Below are 15,521 nucleotides of genomic sequence, written 5' to 3'. Positions count from 1 at the left end.
GGCTTAGATTGTTATGGGTTAACTAGGTATTTCTTTGCAGCACTTGACCACATGACTACAATAATCAAGATAAGACAAAACTATAGCCTTCGGGACTTGCTTTTTGGAGTGTGGTGTCAAAAAAGCTGAGCTTTTCTTTATTATGGACAGACCTCTACCCATCTTGACAACCATTGAATCTAGATGTTTTGACCATGGCAGTTTACAATCTAAGGTAACGCCAAGTAATTGAGTTTCCTCAACTTGTTCAACAGCCACACCATTCATTACCAGATTCAGCTGAGGGCTAGAGCTTAGGGAATGATTTGTACCAAATACAATGTTCTTAGTTTTAGAGATGTTCAGGATCAGTTTATTACTGGCCACCCATTCCAAAACAGACTGCAACTCTTTGTTAAGGGTTTCAGTGACTTCATTAGCTGTGGTTGCTGACACATGTATATGGTTGAATCATCAGCATACATGGACACACAGGCTTTGTTTCATGCCAGTGGCAGGTCATTGGTAAAAATAGGAAAGAGTAGAGGGCCTAGACAGTTGCCATGCGGTACAGCACACCCTAGATGTTTAACATTAGAGGCTTCCATTAAAGGAAATTTGGAGTTCAATTAGAATGCTCTGAATCCAAGATATGGCAGAGGTTGAAAATCCACAAAACATGTTTTCTCAAAAACAGGTTATGGTCAATATCAAAGCCTGCACTGAAATCTAACACTACAGCTCCCATAATCACCTTATTATCAATTTATTTCAACCAATCATCAGTCATTTGTGTCAGTGCAGTACATGTTGAGTGCCCTTCTCTATAAGCATGCTGAAAGTCTGTGAATTTGTTTAAAGAGAAATAGTGTTGTATTTGGGCAAACAGAATAGTTTGCTAAGAGCTGGCAACAAGTTGATAGGTCTGCTGTAAGAACCAGTAAAGGTCGCTTTGCCACTCTTGGGTAGCGGAATGACTTTGGCTTCCCTCCAGGCCTGAGGACAAAGACTTTCCTCTAGGCTCATATTAAAGATATGACAGTAACTTTCCGTCTGTTGTCCATGCCAGGAGTTTTGTCATTTATTGATCGATAACACTAGTTTTCCCACCTCTCCCACACTAACTTTACAAAATTCAAACTTGCATTTCTTTCATTTTGTTTTTTAATGCATGAATGCGATGGCTCACTGTTCATTGTTGGCATTTCCTGTCTGTTTGCCCACTTTGCCAATGAAGTAATCATTAAAATAATTAACATCAACTTGTTTTGACCATCTGATTCAATGAATGATAGAGTTGAATTTGTCTTTCTGCCCAATTCATTTAAAGTACTCAAGTTTTTTTCCCATCATTCTTTATATCATTGATCTTCATAATATAGTTTCTATTTTTGTTCAGTTTAGTCACATCATTTCTCAATTTAGTAAGTAAGTATTTTAGTAAGTATTTGGTAAGAAAGCCAGCCATCAATAACAGTAAGTCAGCCAGTCAGATGTGCAGCCAGACTTATTAGCCACTTATTGATGGCTGTCTTGCTGAGATTATAACTAGTCCCTCATCCCCCATCCACCTCACCTGGCCCTTGTGGTCGCCATGACAATGGCCCTGCGTCCTGAAGGTCGTCAAGGCAACGAAAGACCAGAGAGTGTGCCAATTGGCAATGCTCAACTCAAATAACTATCCTGTTCGGAATCTGAACCGATGATGATTGAGGACTTTATGGGCTCTCTGCTTTACTGAAGGCGGCAATTATTCTCTCAGCTCTTACCGCTCGCCATAGAAAAGGACAATGCCCCTTAGCACTTGTTTCCATTCTGTTGAATGCTTTTGTGTATAAACTAATGATTTCATATTGAATCAGGTCCTGGACTCGTTCTAGGCCAGCAGTGCCCAAGGCCTTTTTTTTCTTCTTCCTCTTGGTTCACCTTGTTGAATATTGACAGCATTGTCTCTAAGCACATGTCCTAAATAGGGCTGGGACGATACCAGTATCCCGATACCCCTTAGTTTCGTGGCAAGGAAACAAAGCGAATGTAACTTTTTTTTTTTTTTTTGAAAAACAGCCCTATTGTTAGAAACAAACATCTTAGTGTTGTCATCATAGTCACATATATTTATTTTACAAGTTATAGCGCAATAGTTGACATACAGCGGGTTTTTTAAAAGACCAAAGAGTTTAATCTGCTTCGTGTTTTCATTTTTGGCATGGAACAAATATTGCTATAGTATCGTCACAGCCTTAGTCTTACATCAGTTGAGTGTTTTAGAGGATGATAGTTCATCTGACGTTATAGATAGTAATGTGGTGTTCATGCCTTGCTTACCCGAGCCCTAATTATGAACCCACTCATAAATACTGATTCTAGATCAGATTATGGGAGCTCCAGTCAGATGAAATATTAGGGAAAGCTGACATTTGAGCAGATTAGGATGCCCATGATTACAGATGGGGATTGTTTTTATTAAAGCTAATCCTTGTACAGAACATCCCTCCTCCTCCCTTCCCCCTCTTATTTTCCCCTCCTCCTCTCCCCCGGCGTGGTATTTCAGAGACCCTTGTGTAATTAACATGGAGATGTCTTTTTAGTAGAGGGGGAGGGATGGCGGGATAGAAGAGGAAGAAGGATGAGGGAGGGAGGGATGGGTGAAGGTGGGCCGGTCCTGTCTCCGCTTGAAGGACAAAGACGTTGGGTTTTGGCGAAGGAAGAGAGGGAGCCACCATGTGTGAGGGACAAAGGAGAAGAGGCCTTAGTCAAGACTCCCTCTTTTTCCCTCTCGCTCTCTTCTTCTCCCTTTCTTTCTCAGTCACAGAACTAGGCTTAATCCTAATGCTGCTATCACACTCCAGTCCTTTATTCAAATGACAGTTTGGGCTGTCTGACATGACAGCAAGTCTTACATATAGGCCCAGTGCTAACACACACACACATACACACACACAAAATATTAGCTCTTTTTAATAGTGTACAGTTTTTAACACGCAATGGCATTTAGAATTGTTGCGCAATGAAAATGCATGATGACTAACGAAAATACACACAGGCCAATTTAATTCCACTAAATTATGCACATCAACCTATAGACCGATAACCATGATGGTCAAATGAATTTACATCCACTGCTATTTCAAGCAATGAATAAAAAGCATTATTTTGCAATGGGATTTTTTATTTTTTTCTCCGGGTCATTTTGGCAACTGTTTTATTTATCGGCTTTTAGGTTGTTTTTTTTTTTAATCGCCCAAAGCCGGCAATTGCTGGCTAACGGAAACCCTGACACACGCACTTATCATGAACACCCTTGGTTATTACATAAACACTCAGCATAACCGCCCAGAATACACACATACTCGTAGTCTCCTATTCACATAATCACCTACGTATGCACTCTGATAATGACATTCCTAGCTTCTAATCTATTACTATGCAACATGCAGATTCATGCAATAGGTTAGAGATAATACTGAGTGAATAATCACGTGCTCTTACCAGACTGTGGGTATCATGCTCAATCAGTGTCATCATTCATATTTTTTAAAATGTTGCAGTTCGGCGCGTGTCTGATTTTGTTTGCTGACCGTTGCATTTTGCTGAATGTTAATGTAATTACAACCCACCCACGCATATATAGACCTAATATTTTTGGTAGCTTATGTGGTTAGATAGTTCCTTGTACTGTAGGTAGGTGAATTCACCTGGTGTACGTGTTCATTAGTGTAGCCGCTGCACAGGCAGGTATACACACAGCTGTCTCCAGAGTAGTGGTTCTTATTCATTCAGCTGCCACATTGGACCTGCCTCTATTCCCCTTAGCCTACCGCTCCTCCGGTGGGGGATGTGTGTGTGTTTGACAGCAGGTTTTTTGGGGGGGACCATACTAGACAACCCCATATGATTGGTCTTTTCCCAGTACCACTTGCGTGCCCCTCTCCCTCCCTCCCCCCCTTCGCCCTCTCTCCAGCAGCAGTCAGTCAGTGGGCGCATTTCTCTGCCCAGGCATTGCTTACCCATGCCAGGTCTTATAACGCCTGGATAGGTATTTTTAAGTATCAGCTAACAACATATGTCATAGCAATCTCACCCTTGGCAGCGTTGGAAGAAAGCAGATGTTGCCGGTTTTCAGGAATACAGTATTTTTAACTTAACTTCCGATTCCTCTGCTCAGGCGTTTTTTTTCGCCTTCTACGTTAGGTTATAGCAATCTGGTACCTGACAACGCAGTTGATGACGTGGCACGCCACTATTGGTTGATGCATGCAACGTCTGAGCAGGGGAACGCGACCAGTGTCGGTCAAGGTTCCTGACATCACTCACTGTTTGCATCGATATAGAATTACCCACCAGGCTGCCTACAGGATTGCAGTATTTGCTTTCAGCTTTTTTACTCGGGACAGCCCGCCTCTCGTTCTCGGCTGCATGGACATATACAACGAGAGATAGAGAAACGGAGGATAGTAGGAGATAGCAAGAGGAGGAAAGGAGAGCTAGCTGCAGCAGGCAGGGAGCTCCTTCTCTGTCTGGATTTAAACACGCATGTTTTCTGTGGAGAAGGAAATCTATTGTTGGATGGTATTTTCCTTCTCTTGAGGCCCCTGTTCAGCGGCTGGACCGTGTGTGTTTTGGGAGCTGTGTGTGTGGAGGAAGGCCGTTTAACGGCTACAGGAGTGGAGTGCGAAGCTTGTGAGCGAGCCGAGCATCTGAAAGCCAGGGCAGGCCGGCTGGCTGCATTGTGTGCTTTGATGACCCCCGCTGTGTAGCTGCCTGCTCATCAACCCCCCTCCCTCTCTCTCTCTCTCTCTCTCTCTCTCTCTCTCTCCCTCCCTCTTCCCTCTCCCTCTATCTCCATCGCAGCGCCCGGCCCAGCCATGTTTGGCACAGAGTCCTCATGTAAGTACCGTATCGCCATCCTCCAGCCTCATCTGTCTTTCTCTCTGTGTGTTGTGTGTTGTCTGGTGTTACGGTGTCTGCTCGCTTCATTCTGGGCTGCTCGCTTCATTCTCTTTTCATCCCTCTCTTTTTCCCCTTTCTCTGTCGTTCGTGTTGTTTTCCTTGTTTCCTGTTGACAGATTGCTCGGCAAGAAAGCTGGGATCTACCATTTTGCATAAAGGGTCTATGATAGCTGGTTGTGATGAAAAAAAATCCATCTCTCTCCCTCTTAATCCCTTCCAACACCTTCCTTCCCTCCCCTCCTTTTTTCCAGTTTATTTTAATCCACAATAGTCTTCTTGCACGCCTCCATGTTTATCCCAGATTTATCCGATTTATTCTGTGATGCATTTTATTCTCTTCTCACCTCTCTAAATGTAATGGCTTGGCTAGCTATCCTGAAATAGACACAATTACTGACTCTCTGTGTGCATGTTATGTGTGCGTGCATTCCACGTGACATGTTTTATAGATAGATAGATAGATAGATAGATAGATGAATGGATCATGTTTTTCTACAGTGAGCTTTAGGAACCCTCCTGCCATTGCAGGTAGTTCTCTCAGTCTCCGTCTCCATCTCTCTCCTGCTCGGTCAGGTGACATTGAGCGGGGTGAATGTAGCATTTCCACACGCTAAGGAACGGAGATGCTAGCATCGGGGGCTCTAAATTAACGTCTTTCATTTGTAGCTCTGGTGCTCCCAACTTTTAAAAGTTAGGAGCACCAGAAAATATTTTGAGATGTACCCTGTATTGGGCCTTTTATGTATTCGAGCTACTTCTGAAGCACATGTTGTGCCCTAGAGACTATGTAACAATGGAAATACATTAGTTTATTATAAAAAGCCAAAATGTTGACACGAATACCAAGTCATTTGTGGAATATTATTTGTCTTTCTGTGGCCTCAAAAGTTCAGATATAGCTTACTAGTAAAGTTACCAGGTGGCTAGCTAAGGAGGTAACATGACTGCACAAGGTGTAAACAAATGTCCCTCAAGCAGTTTTAGAACGGCCCGCAACATGGTTTATGTATGTCAAATGCAGCTCACCAATCCCCCTGCAATAAGAAGAAATAAACATTGGGCTGGTAATATCTTTTTATTTGTTAGGGCTAAAAACAAGCCATTTTCCCTGTAGTAATGGTACAGCCGTGAAGCCAATGAACATGTGTTCACTTTATATTTCAATAATTACAAGATGCTCCCAAATAAAACAAATCCAGGTCACAGTAAGTATGGGGTAACTGCAGCCCAATATGGCGACTGAGTATGGGCGAGTAGGTATGTCAAAAGGAGTGGGTGTGTGGAAAGCAAATCGGCTAATTGTGGGAGATTTGTTGTCACTCAAGACCATTTTGCGTGGCTGATTTGGGGTGCATGTTTTGCGTGGCTGATGACCAGTGCACCAGTATCAAGGTGCCTGCCGACCTGAGGTCGGGGCAGCTGTATCATGGTGTCGCCGGCGGTAGCTAACGTGGCAAAATGTTTTCCTTCCCATGATTTTAATTAAAGTAGGATAGCCACACAAGAAATAACTCATATTAATAACCATCTAAATGTCACCTTGATACATACATACAGTTTAAGTATGTATCAAGGAGATGAACGGCGTCAACACCGGGACATGGTGTCCTTAGTTCCCGCTTCCCGCAGTGGCGTGGAAAGTAGCTACCTAGTAGCTAATATCAGAGTGATAGTCACAGGGCCTAAAATTAACTTTTTGGTCCATCAGCTACTGTGGGAGGTAGATTTAAAAATCTACCAGCCACTCAGATTACCGGACAAAATATATTTTTTCTGCAAAAATGACACCAACAAAACACAAACGGACGAATCAAATTGTATTTTTCATATACACATGGTTAGCAAATGTTAATGCGAGTGTAGCGAAATGCTTGTGCTTCTAGTTCCGAGTAATATCTAACAAGTAATCTAACAGATTCATAGACTACCTTATACACACAAATGTGAAGGGATGAATATCTACATGTAAATATAGGGATGAGCGATGGCCATGCGGCATAGGCAAGATGCAGTAGATGGTATAGAATCCAGTATATCCATCTGAGATGAGTACGGTAGGATATGTAGACATTATTAAAGTGGCGTTATTTAAAGTGACTAGTGATACCTTTTATTAAATCCATTTATTACATTTATTAAAGTGGCAAGAGATTTGAGTCTGTGTGTTGGCAGCAGCCACTCTGTTAGTGATGGCTGTTTGATGGCCTTGAGATAGAAGCTGTTTTTCAGTCTCTCTGTCCCAGTTTTGATGCACCTGTACTGACCTCGCCTTCTGGATGATAGTGGGGTGAACAGGCAGTGGCTCGGGTGGTTGTTGTCTTTGATGATCTTTTTATCCTTTCTGTGACATTGGGTGCTGTAGGTGTCCTGGAGGGCAGGTAGTTTGCCCCTGGTGATGCGTTGTGCAGACCGCACTATCCTCTGGAGAGCCTTACGGTTTTGGGCGGAGCAGTTGCCGTACCAGGCGGTGATACAGCCCGACAAGATGCTCTCGATTGTGCATCTGTAAAAGTTTCCGAGTTTTGGGTGACAAGCCAAATTTCTTCAGCCTCCTGAGGTTGAAGAGGCACTGTTGCGCCTTCTTCATCACGCTCTCTGTGTGGGTGGATCATTTTCAGTTTGTCCGTAATGTGTACGCCAAGGAACTTAACTTTCCACCTTCTCCACTACTGTCCCGTCGACGTGGATGGGGGGATGCTCCCTCTGCTGTTTCCTGAAGTCCACGATCATCTCCTTTGTTTTGTTGATGTTGAGTGAGAGGTTATTTTCCTGACACCACACTCCAAAGGCCCTCACCTCCTCGCTGTAGGCCATCTCGTCGTTGTTGGTAATCAAGGTTACCACTGTAGTGTCGTCTGCAAACTTGATGATTTGAGTTGGAGGTGTGCATGTCATGGGTGAACAGGGAGTACAGGAGAGGGCTGAGAACGCACCTTTGTGGGGCCCCGGTGTTGAAGATCAGCGGGGTGGAGATGTTGTTTCCTACCCTTACCACCTGGGGGTGGCCCGTCAGAAAATCCAGGACCCAGTTGCACAGGGCGAGGTCGAGACCCAGGGTCTCAAGCTTAATGATGAGTTTGGAGGGTACTATGGTGTTAAATGCTGAGCTGTAGTCAATGAACAGCATTTTTACATAGGTATTCCACTTGTCCAGGTGGGATAGGGCAGTGTGCAGTGCAATGGCGATTGCGTCATCTGTGGACCTATTGGGGCGGTAAGCAAATTGGAGTGGGTCTAGGGTACCCAGTAGGGTGGAGGTGATATGATCCCTAACTAGTCTCTCAAAGCACTTCATGACAGAAGTAAGTGCTACGGGGTGATAGTCATTTAGTTCAGTTACCTTCGCTTTCTTGGGAATAGGAACAATTGTGGCCATCTTGAAGCATGTGGGCACAGCAGACTGGGATAGGGATTGATTAAAATATGTCCGTTAACACACCAGCCAGCTGGTCTACGCATGCTCTAAGGACGCGGCAAGGGATACCGTCTGGATCGGCAGCCTTGCAAGGGTTAACACGTTTAAATGTTTTGCTCACGTTGGCCATGGTGAAGGAGAGCCCACATGCTTTGGTAGTGGGCTGTGGCACTGTATTGTCCTCAAAGCGAGCAAATAAGTTGTTTAATTTGTCTGGGAGCATGTCAATGTCCGCAACGAGGCTTGTTTTCTTTTTGTAATCCGTGATTGACTGTAGACCCTGCCACCTACGTCTCGTGTTTGAGCTTTTGAATTGTGACTCTACTTTGTCTCTCTACTGATACTTTGCTTGTTTGATTGCCATGCGGAGGGAATAGCTACACTGTTTGTATTCGGTCATGCCTTGCCATGATTAAAAGCGGTGGTTTGCGCTTTCAATTTTGCTTGAATGCTGCCATCAATCCACGGTTTCTGGTTAGGGAAGTTTTACTAGTCACCATGGGTACAACATCACCGATGCACTTGCTAATAAACTCTCTCACCGAGTCAGCGCATACATCAATGTTGTCCCCAATAATGGCCCCGACAGAGACGGTCGCCTCTCTTCAGGTCCTTAGGAAACTATGCAGTCATTTAGTTTTTTTATGTATTATTACTTACATTGTTAGCCCAGAAAATCTCAAGTGTTATTACATACAGACGGGAAGAACAATTGGATATAAAAGCTACGTCAACTTACCAACATCACGACCGGGAATATGACTTTCCCGAAGCGGTTCCTTTGTTCGGACTTCCACCCTGGACGTGGGATCTTATCCCAGAGGCCGATCCAAAACAACATGGTCGCCGTAGGAGAGGCAGACGGAGCGGCCTACTGGTCAGACTGAGAAGGCGAGCACACCATGCACCGCTTCTGAGCATATTACTCGCCAATAGCCTGTCTCTCGACAACAAGGTCTTCCAGAGAGACATTAGAGATTGTGACATTCTCTGTTTCACGGAAACATGGCTCACTCGGGGTATGTTGTCGGAGTCGGTACAGCCACCCGGTTTCTTCACGCATCGCGCCGTCGGTAACAAACAACTCTCTGGTAAGAAGGAGGGCGCGGGTGTATTGCCTTATGATTAACGACTCATGGTGTGATCTTAACAACATACAGGAACTTAAGTCCTTTTGTTCACCTGACATCAAATGCTGACCGTATTATCTACCAAAATAATTATCTTTGATTATAGTCACAGCCGTGTATATCCCCGCCAAGCAGATACCTCGACGGTCCTGAAATAACTTCACTGGACTCTATGTAAACTGGAAACCATACATCCTGAAACTGCATTTATTGTAGCTGAGGATTTTAACAAAGCTAATCTGAGAACAAGGCTTCCTAAATTCTATCAGCATATCAAATGCGCAACACAGGCTGGTAGCGTACTCGACCATTGCTACTCTAACTTCTGCGATGCCTACAAGGCCCTCCCTTCGGCAAATCTGACCAAGACTCCATTTTGTTGCGTCCAGGCTATAGACCGGAAGTAAAACAGGAAACGCCCGTGCTCATGTCTATCCAACAATGGTCTGACCAATCGGATTCCACGTTTCAAGATTGCCTCGATCACGTGGACTGGGACATGTTCCGGGTAGCCTCAGACAATAAGCATGCTTTGTAATGTTTCTAAAACAATAAATGTATTTCTAGTAAGAAGTAATGTGGTATATTGATTAATTAAACATTTTGTGACCTGAGTCTTTTAACCAAAATATCACAGATGAGACAAAAAATTTCAACTGCCTCTTTAAGGGCGGAGGTTACCGTGGTAATGCGGCTCGAGTCCTGTTTGTGGCTGTGAGATATAGTCTGACTAGTAGAAGCGTTGTCTTCTCTTGTCATCGTAGGGTATTGTGTGTAGATTGATTGAGGGGGAAAAAAATATTTAATACATTTTAGAATAAAGCAGTAAGGTACAAAATTTGGAAATACTTTCCGAATGCACTGTATATGCGACCAATATGGACGCATTTAGAGCCTTTGTTAGCATACATACATGTCTTAGGTTTGATATATCACCAGTGTTTGGATGCGTGTTTACAGATTAAAAAATGTAATTTAGCAAATCCGTTAAAGTATTCCCACAAATAAAATATATATATATATATATATATGTGTGATCATGTCTTTAATGTAATAAAGGAATGATTTTTATTTTCAAATATATTCTCTGTCTGGGCATAGTTGTGGTGAATTTTCAGTGTATAAATTCTTGTAATTATGTTCTGGCCCCCTGACCACCCACTCGTACAAATATCAGCCCTCACCTGAATCTAGTCCTTTTGAGGAGCTGTCACACTGACCTGCAGGTGGTTTACTGTTCCAGCTAATCTATTTGTGACCCCCCCCCCCCTCCCCCCCCCTTGATCAGTCCTATGATGCCCCTGAATCTACCAGCACAATGCCACAAGTCATATCCACAGCTGCGATCTAATATAAACTGTTGTGGTCACAGTACCAAAGTTAGACTACTTCTTTCTCTCTCCAGAAAGTCAGATTAGAGATTGCGTGCAACAGTCTAGCAGCAAGCAACCCTTTCTGTTACCAGTTTCCCTGGCTTCTAAACATGCATCAAAATGCTGCTTCCTCCTATCATATCATCTGAATTGAATCTTTTCATTTGAGAAATTGTATGGTGGTTAAGTGGATAAGGATGATCTGTTATCTATCTGAAGATTTGATTTGATCAAACAGTTGAATCCTGTTCCGCAGGAGTCTCGCTAAAGGTCATCCGGACCTGTTGTTGTCCTGAAGAGCTTAGTGTAAGTCTGTAGCCAAAAGGTGCATCAGTGGAGGGTCATTACCTGCCCTTCATTAATGAATTACTACAATGCTTTGTCTACCTGGTGTGATACAAAGCAGAGTCAGTGAGTTGGTCAGCTAACCAACATACTCTAAAATAGCCAGCACTATGTCCAGATTAAATGTGTGTTATGGGTGAATGTTACTGCTGGTAAGATATTATTCCAGTAGAGGCCCACTGTCTGCTGATTTGTTTCGGGGCTCAGATTTATCCACCTGTTGCTGGTATACTCGGTCATGTTCTCTTATTTAGGTTCCCATGGCGATTGCTTTGTGGTGGCGAGCATGGTTTCTTCCATTGTCGGATGGCTAGGTTTTTGCTTGGACTTTTCAGGGTCTGTGGTGGCTGACAAACTGGTTGGTCATTTTAGTTTCAATCTTACTAAACCTGAATCAGAAGCAACACACATCAGACACTTATGTTTTTTACTACAAACTCAGACTCACATGAACTACAGACTACCTAAATTGCATACAGTCTTCAAATACTAGCTCTAACAGTCACAAATAACTACATAGCGGACACAATTTACCACACACTGTCACAACAAACTACAGTGCTTGGCCTATAAACAGGCAGGGTTGGGGAGTAACGGATTACAAAAAAACTAACTGTAATCCATTACGTTAATGGCAAATACAGTTGAAGTTGGAAGACAGGGAACTTTTACTAGGATTAAATGTCAATAATTGAGTTTTAATGTACAGTTGATGTCGGAAGTTTGCATACACCTTAGCCAAATACATTTAAACTCAGTTTTTCACAATTCCTGACATTTAATCCTAGTAAAAATTCCCTGTCTTAGGTCGGTTGGGATCACCACTTTATTTTAAGAATGTGAAATGTCAGAATAATAGTAGAGAGAGTGATTTAGTTCAACTTGTATTTCTTTCATCACATTCCAAGTGGGTCAGAAGTTTACATACACTCAATTAGTATTTGGTAGCATTGCCTTTAAATTGTTTAACTTGGGTCAAACGTTTTGGGTAGCCTTCCACAAGCTTCCAACAATTAGTTAGGTGAATTTTGGCCCATTCCTCCAGATAGAGCTGGTGTAACTGAGTCAGGTTTGTAGGCCTCCTTGCTCGCACACACTTTTTCAGTTCTGCCCACAAATGTTCTATAGGATTGAGGTCAGGGCTTTGCTATCAGAAGCTTCTAAAACCATGACATCATTTTCTGGATTTTTCAAGCTGTTTAAAGGCACAGTCTATTTAGTGTATGTAAACCTCTGACCCACTGGAATTGTGATACAATGAATTCTAAGTGAAACAATCTGTCTGTAAACAATTGTTCTAAAAAATTACTTGTCATGCACAAAGTAGATGTGCTAACCGACTTGCCAAAACTTTAGTTTGTTAACAAGAAATTTGTGAAGTGGTTGAAAAACAAGTTTTAATGACTCCAACCTAAGTGTATGTAAACTTCCGACTTCAACTGTATATTGTAATCAGATACAGATACTTTCGAAAAAATATACTGAGCAAAAATTTAAACGCAACATGTAAAGTGTTGGTCCAATGTTTCATGAGCTGAAATAAGTTCCCTGAAATGTTCCAGAAACATAAAAAGCTTATTTCTCTCAAATTTTGAGCACAAATTTGTTTACATCCCTGTTAGTGAGCATTTCTCCTATGCCAAGATAATCCATCCACCTGACAGGTGTGGCATATCAAGAAGCTGATTAACAGCATGATCATTACACAAGTGCACCTTGTGCTGGCGACAATAAAAGGCCACTCTAAAATGTGCAGTTTTGTCACACAACACAATGCCACAGATGTTGCAAGTTTTGAGGGAGCGTGCAATTGGCATGCTGACTGCAGGAATGTCAACCAGAGCTGTTGCCAGAGAATTTAATGTACATGTTTCTACCAAATGCCGCCTCCAACATCGTTTTAGAGAATTTGGCAGTACGTCCAACTGGCCTCAACCACATACCACGTGTAACCACACCAGCCCAGGGCCTCCACGTCTGGCTTCTTCACCTGCAGGATCGTGTTAGGGGGAGCTGAGGCGTATTTCTGTCTGTAATAAGGCCCTTTGTTGCACACGTACAGTATACACAGGTTCGTTGTTAGGTTTGGGTATGCTGCTCCTCTTTCCTGGTTTCATTTCAATGGCCTTTTGCACTACACTGTAGAGTGTAGCGGTTTCTATGGGAAATGCACCTAGAAAGGGTGGATGTACAGAGTGGATACAGAACAGCACCAAAAGGAGGCTGAATATGCTGTTTGTGTTGATTTTTCGAAGGTACACTGTTTTGGTAAAAAATGAGCTGACTACAGCCACACAAGTCTGACCAAATGGTCCAAGCCACCTTACTTTTGCTGTGATAAGTCTATTTTACCCTTTGGCCATCATATTAGACTGAATCACTTGCCCAGCTGAGATATAGACCAAGAAAACTCATCTTATAATGGCGTCCTTGTGTATGTATTGTGCGAGGCACTGCATTTTTTTGTGGTGAAGGTGACCTGTAGTTAAAGACCGAGTGGTATTGATTGATCGATCTCTGCCTCAGTATGCAGCTTTGGCATGAAAGACTGCTGATATCATATGGTTAGCAGTTAAGATGGACACCACTACAATATACTCACATAGTGTGATGATGCTCATATGAAGGCCATTACAATATACAGTACAGTTCAAATGTTTTGGGTCACTTAGAAATGTCCTTGTTTTTGAAAAAAAAAAAGAATGTCCGTTTAAAATATCATATTGATCAGAAATGCAGTGTAGACATTGTAAATGACTATTGTAGCTGGAAACTGCAGATTTTTTTATGGAATATCTACATGGGCATACAGAGGCCCATTATCAGCAACCCATCATTCCTATGTTCCAATGGCACGTTGTGTTAGCCAATCCAAGTGTATCATTTTAAAAGGCTAATTAATCATTAGAAAACCCTTTTGCAATTATGTTATCACAGCTGAAAACTGTTGTTCTGATTTAAAGAAGCAATACAACTGGCCTTCAGACTAGTTGAGTATATCGGGCATCAGCATTTGTGGGTTTGAGTACAGGCTCAAAATGGCCAGATACAAAGAACTTTCTTCTGAAACTCGTCAGTCTCTTCTTGTTCTAAGAAATGAAGGCTATTCCATGCGAGAGATTGGCAAGAAACTGAAGATCTCATACAATGCTAGTACTACTCCCTTCACAGAACAGCGCAAACTGGCGCTAACCAGAATAGATAGAGGAGTGGGAGGCCCCCGTGCACAACTAAGCAAGAGTACAAGTATATTAGTGTCTAGTTTGAGAAACAGACACCTCACAAGTCCTCAACTGGCAGCTTCATTAAATAGTACTTACAAAAACACCAGTCTGAATGTCAACAGTGAAGAGGCGACTCAGGGATGCTGGCCTTCTGGGCAGAGTTGCAAAGAAAAAGCCATATCTCAAATTGGCCAATAAAAATAGAAGATTAAGATGGGCAAAAGAACACACACTGGACATAAGAAGATTGGATAGAAGTGTCATGGACAGATGAATCTAAGTTTGAGGTGTTTGGATCACAAAGAAGAACATTCGTGAGACGCAGAGAAAATGAAGAGATGCTGCAGGAGTGATGCCATCTGTCAAGCATGGTGGAGGCAATGTGATGGTCTGGGGGTGCTTTGGTGGTGGTAAAGTGGGAGATTTGTGCAGGGTAAAAGGGATCTTGAAGAAGGAAGGCTATCACTCTATTTTGCAACACCATGCCATACCCTGTGGATGAAGCTTAATTGAAGCCAATTTCCTCCTACAACAGGACAATAACCCAAAGCACAGCTCCAAACTGTGCAAGAACTATTTAGGGAAGAAGCAGTCAGCTGGTATTCTGTCTATAATGGAGTGGCCAGCACAGTCACCGGATCTCAACCCTATTGAGCTGTTGTGGGAGCAGCTTGACCGCATGGTACGTAAAGAAATGCCCATCAAGCCAATCCAATTTGTGGGAGGTGCTTCAGGAAGCATGGGGTGAAATCTCTTCAGATTACCTCAACAAACTGACAACTAGAATGCCAAAGGTCTGCAAGGCTGTAATTGCTGCAAATGGAGGATTCTTTGACAAAAAGCAACGTTTGAAGGACACGGTTATTATTTCAATTAAAAATCATTATTTATAACCTTGTCAACGTCCTGACTATATTTCCTATTCATTTTGCAACTCATTTCATGTATGTTTTCATGCATGGAAAACAAGGACATTTCTAAGTCTCCCCAAACTTTTGAACGGTAGTGTAGATGCACTTACTGAAAATCGACGGGGGCGCCCTTCTGGGGAAGGACACAGGTGGAAATCCATAGGCTCCAAGGTGCGACAATGAGAAAATGCAGT

The 15,521-nt window shown here is 42.7% G+C and overlaps 1 protein-coding gene across 26 annotated transcripts in view; it reads left to right on the top strand.

Annotated features, from left to right (window-relative positions):
• Positions 1–15,521, top strand: part of LOC110524343 (suppressor of tumorigenicity 7 protein homolog) — an 81,778-nt gene that overhangs the window by 34,421 nt on the left and 31,836 nt on the right. For 17 of the 26 annotated variants that reach the window (XR_016495613.1, XR_016495617.1, XR_016495616.1 and 14 more), the window contains exon 2: positions 4,831–4,866. The exons of the other annotated variants lie outside the window; for them this stretch is intronic. Coding sequence is in view for 4 of the 17 variants with exons in the window: in XM_036979294.2 (XP_036835189.1) it covers positions 4,845–4,866 (22 nt within the window). In the remaining 13 variants the exon portion in view is untranslated. The remainder of the gene's footprint in view (positions 1–4,830; positions 4,867–15,521) is intronic. 26 annotated transcript variants of the gene reach the window in all.

Source organism: Oncorhynchus mykiss, chromosome 1, assembly GCF_057628025.1.
Source record: "Oncorhynchus mykiss isolate SJ-2025 chromosome 1, ASM5762802v1, whole genome shotgun sequence".
In the NCBI taxonomy this organism is placed as follows: Eukaryota; Metazoa; Chordata; class Actinopteri; order Salmoniformes; family Salmonidae; genus Oncorhynchus; species Oncorhynchus mykiss.
The sequence above is the reverse complement of the archived record's forward strand: the minus strand, read 5'-3'. Positions and strand labels throughout refer to the sequence as shown.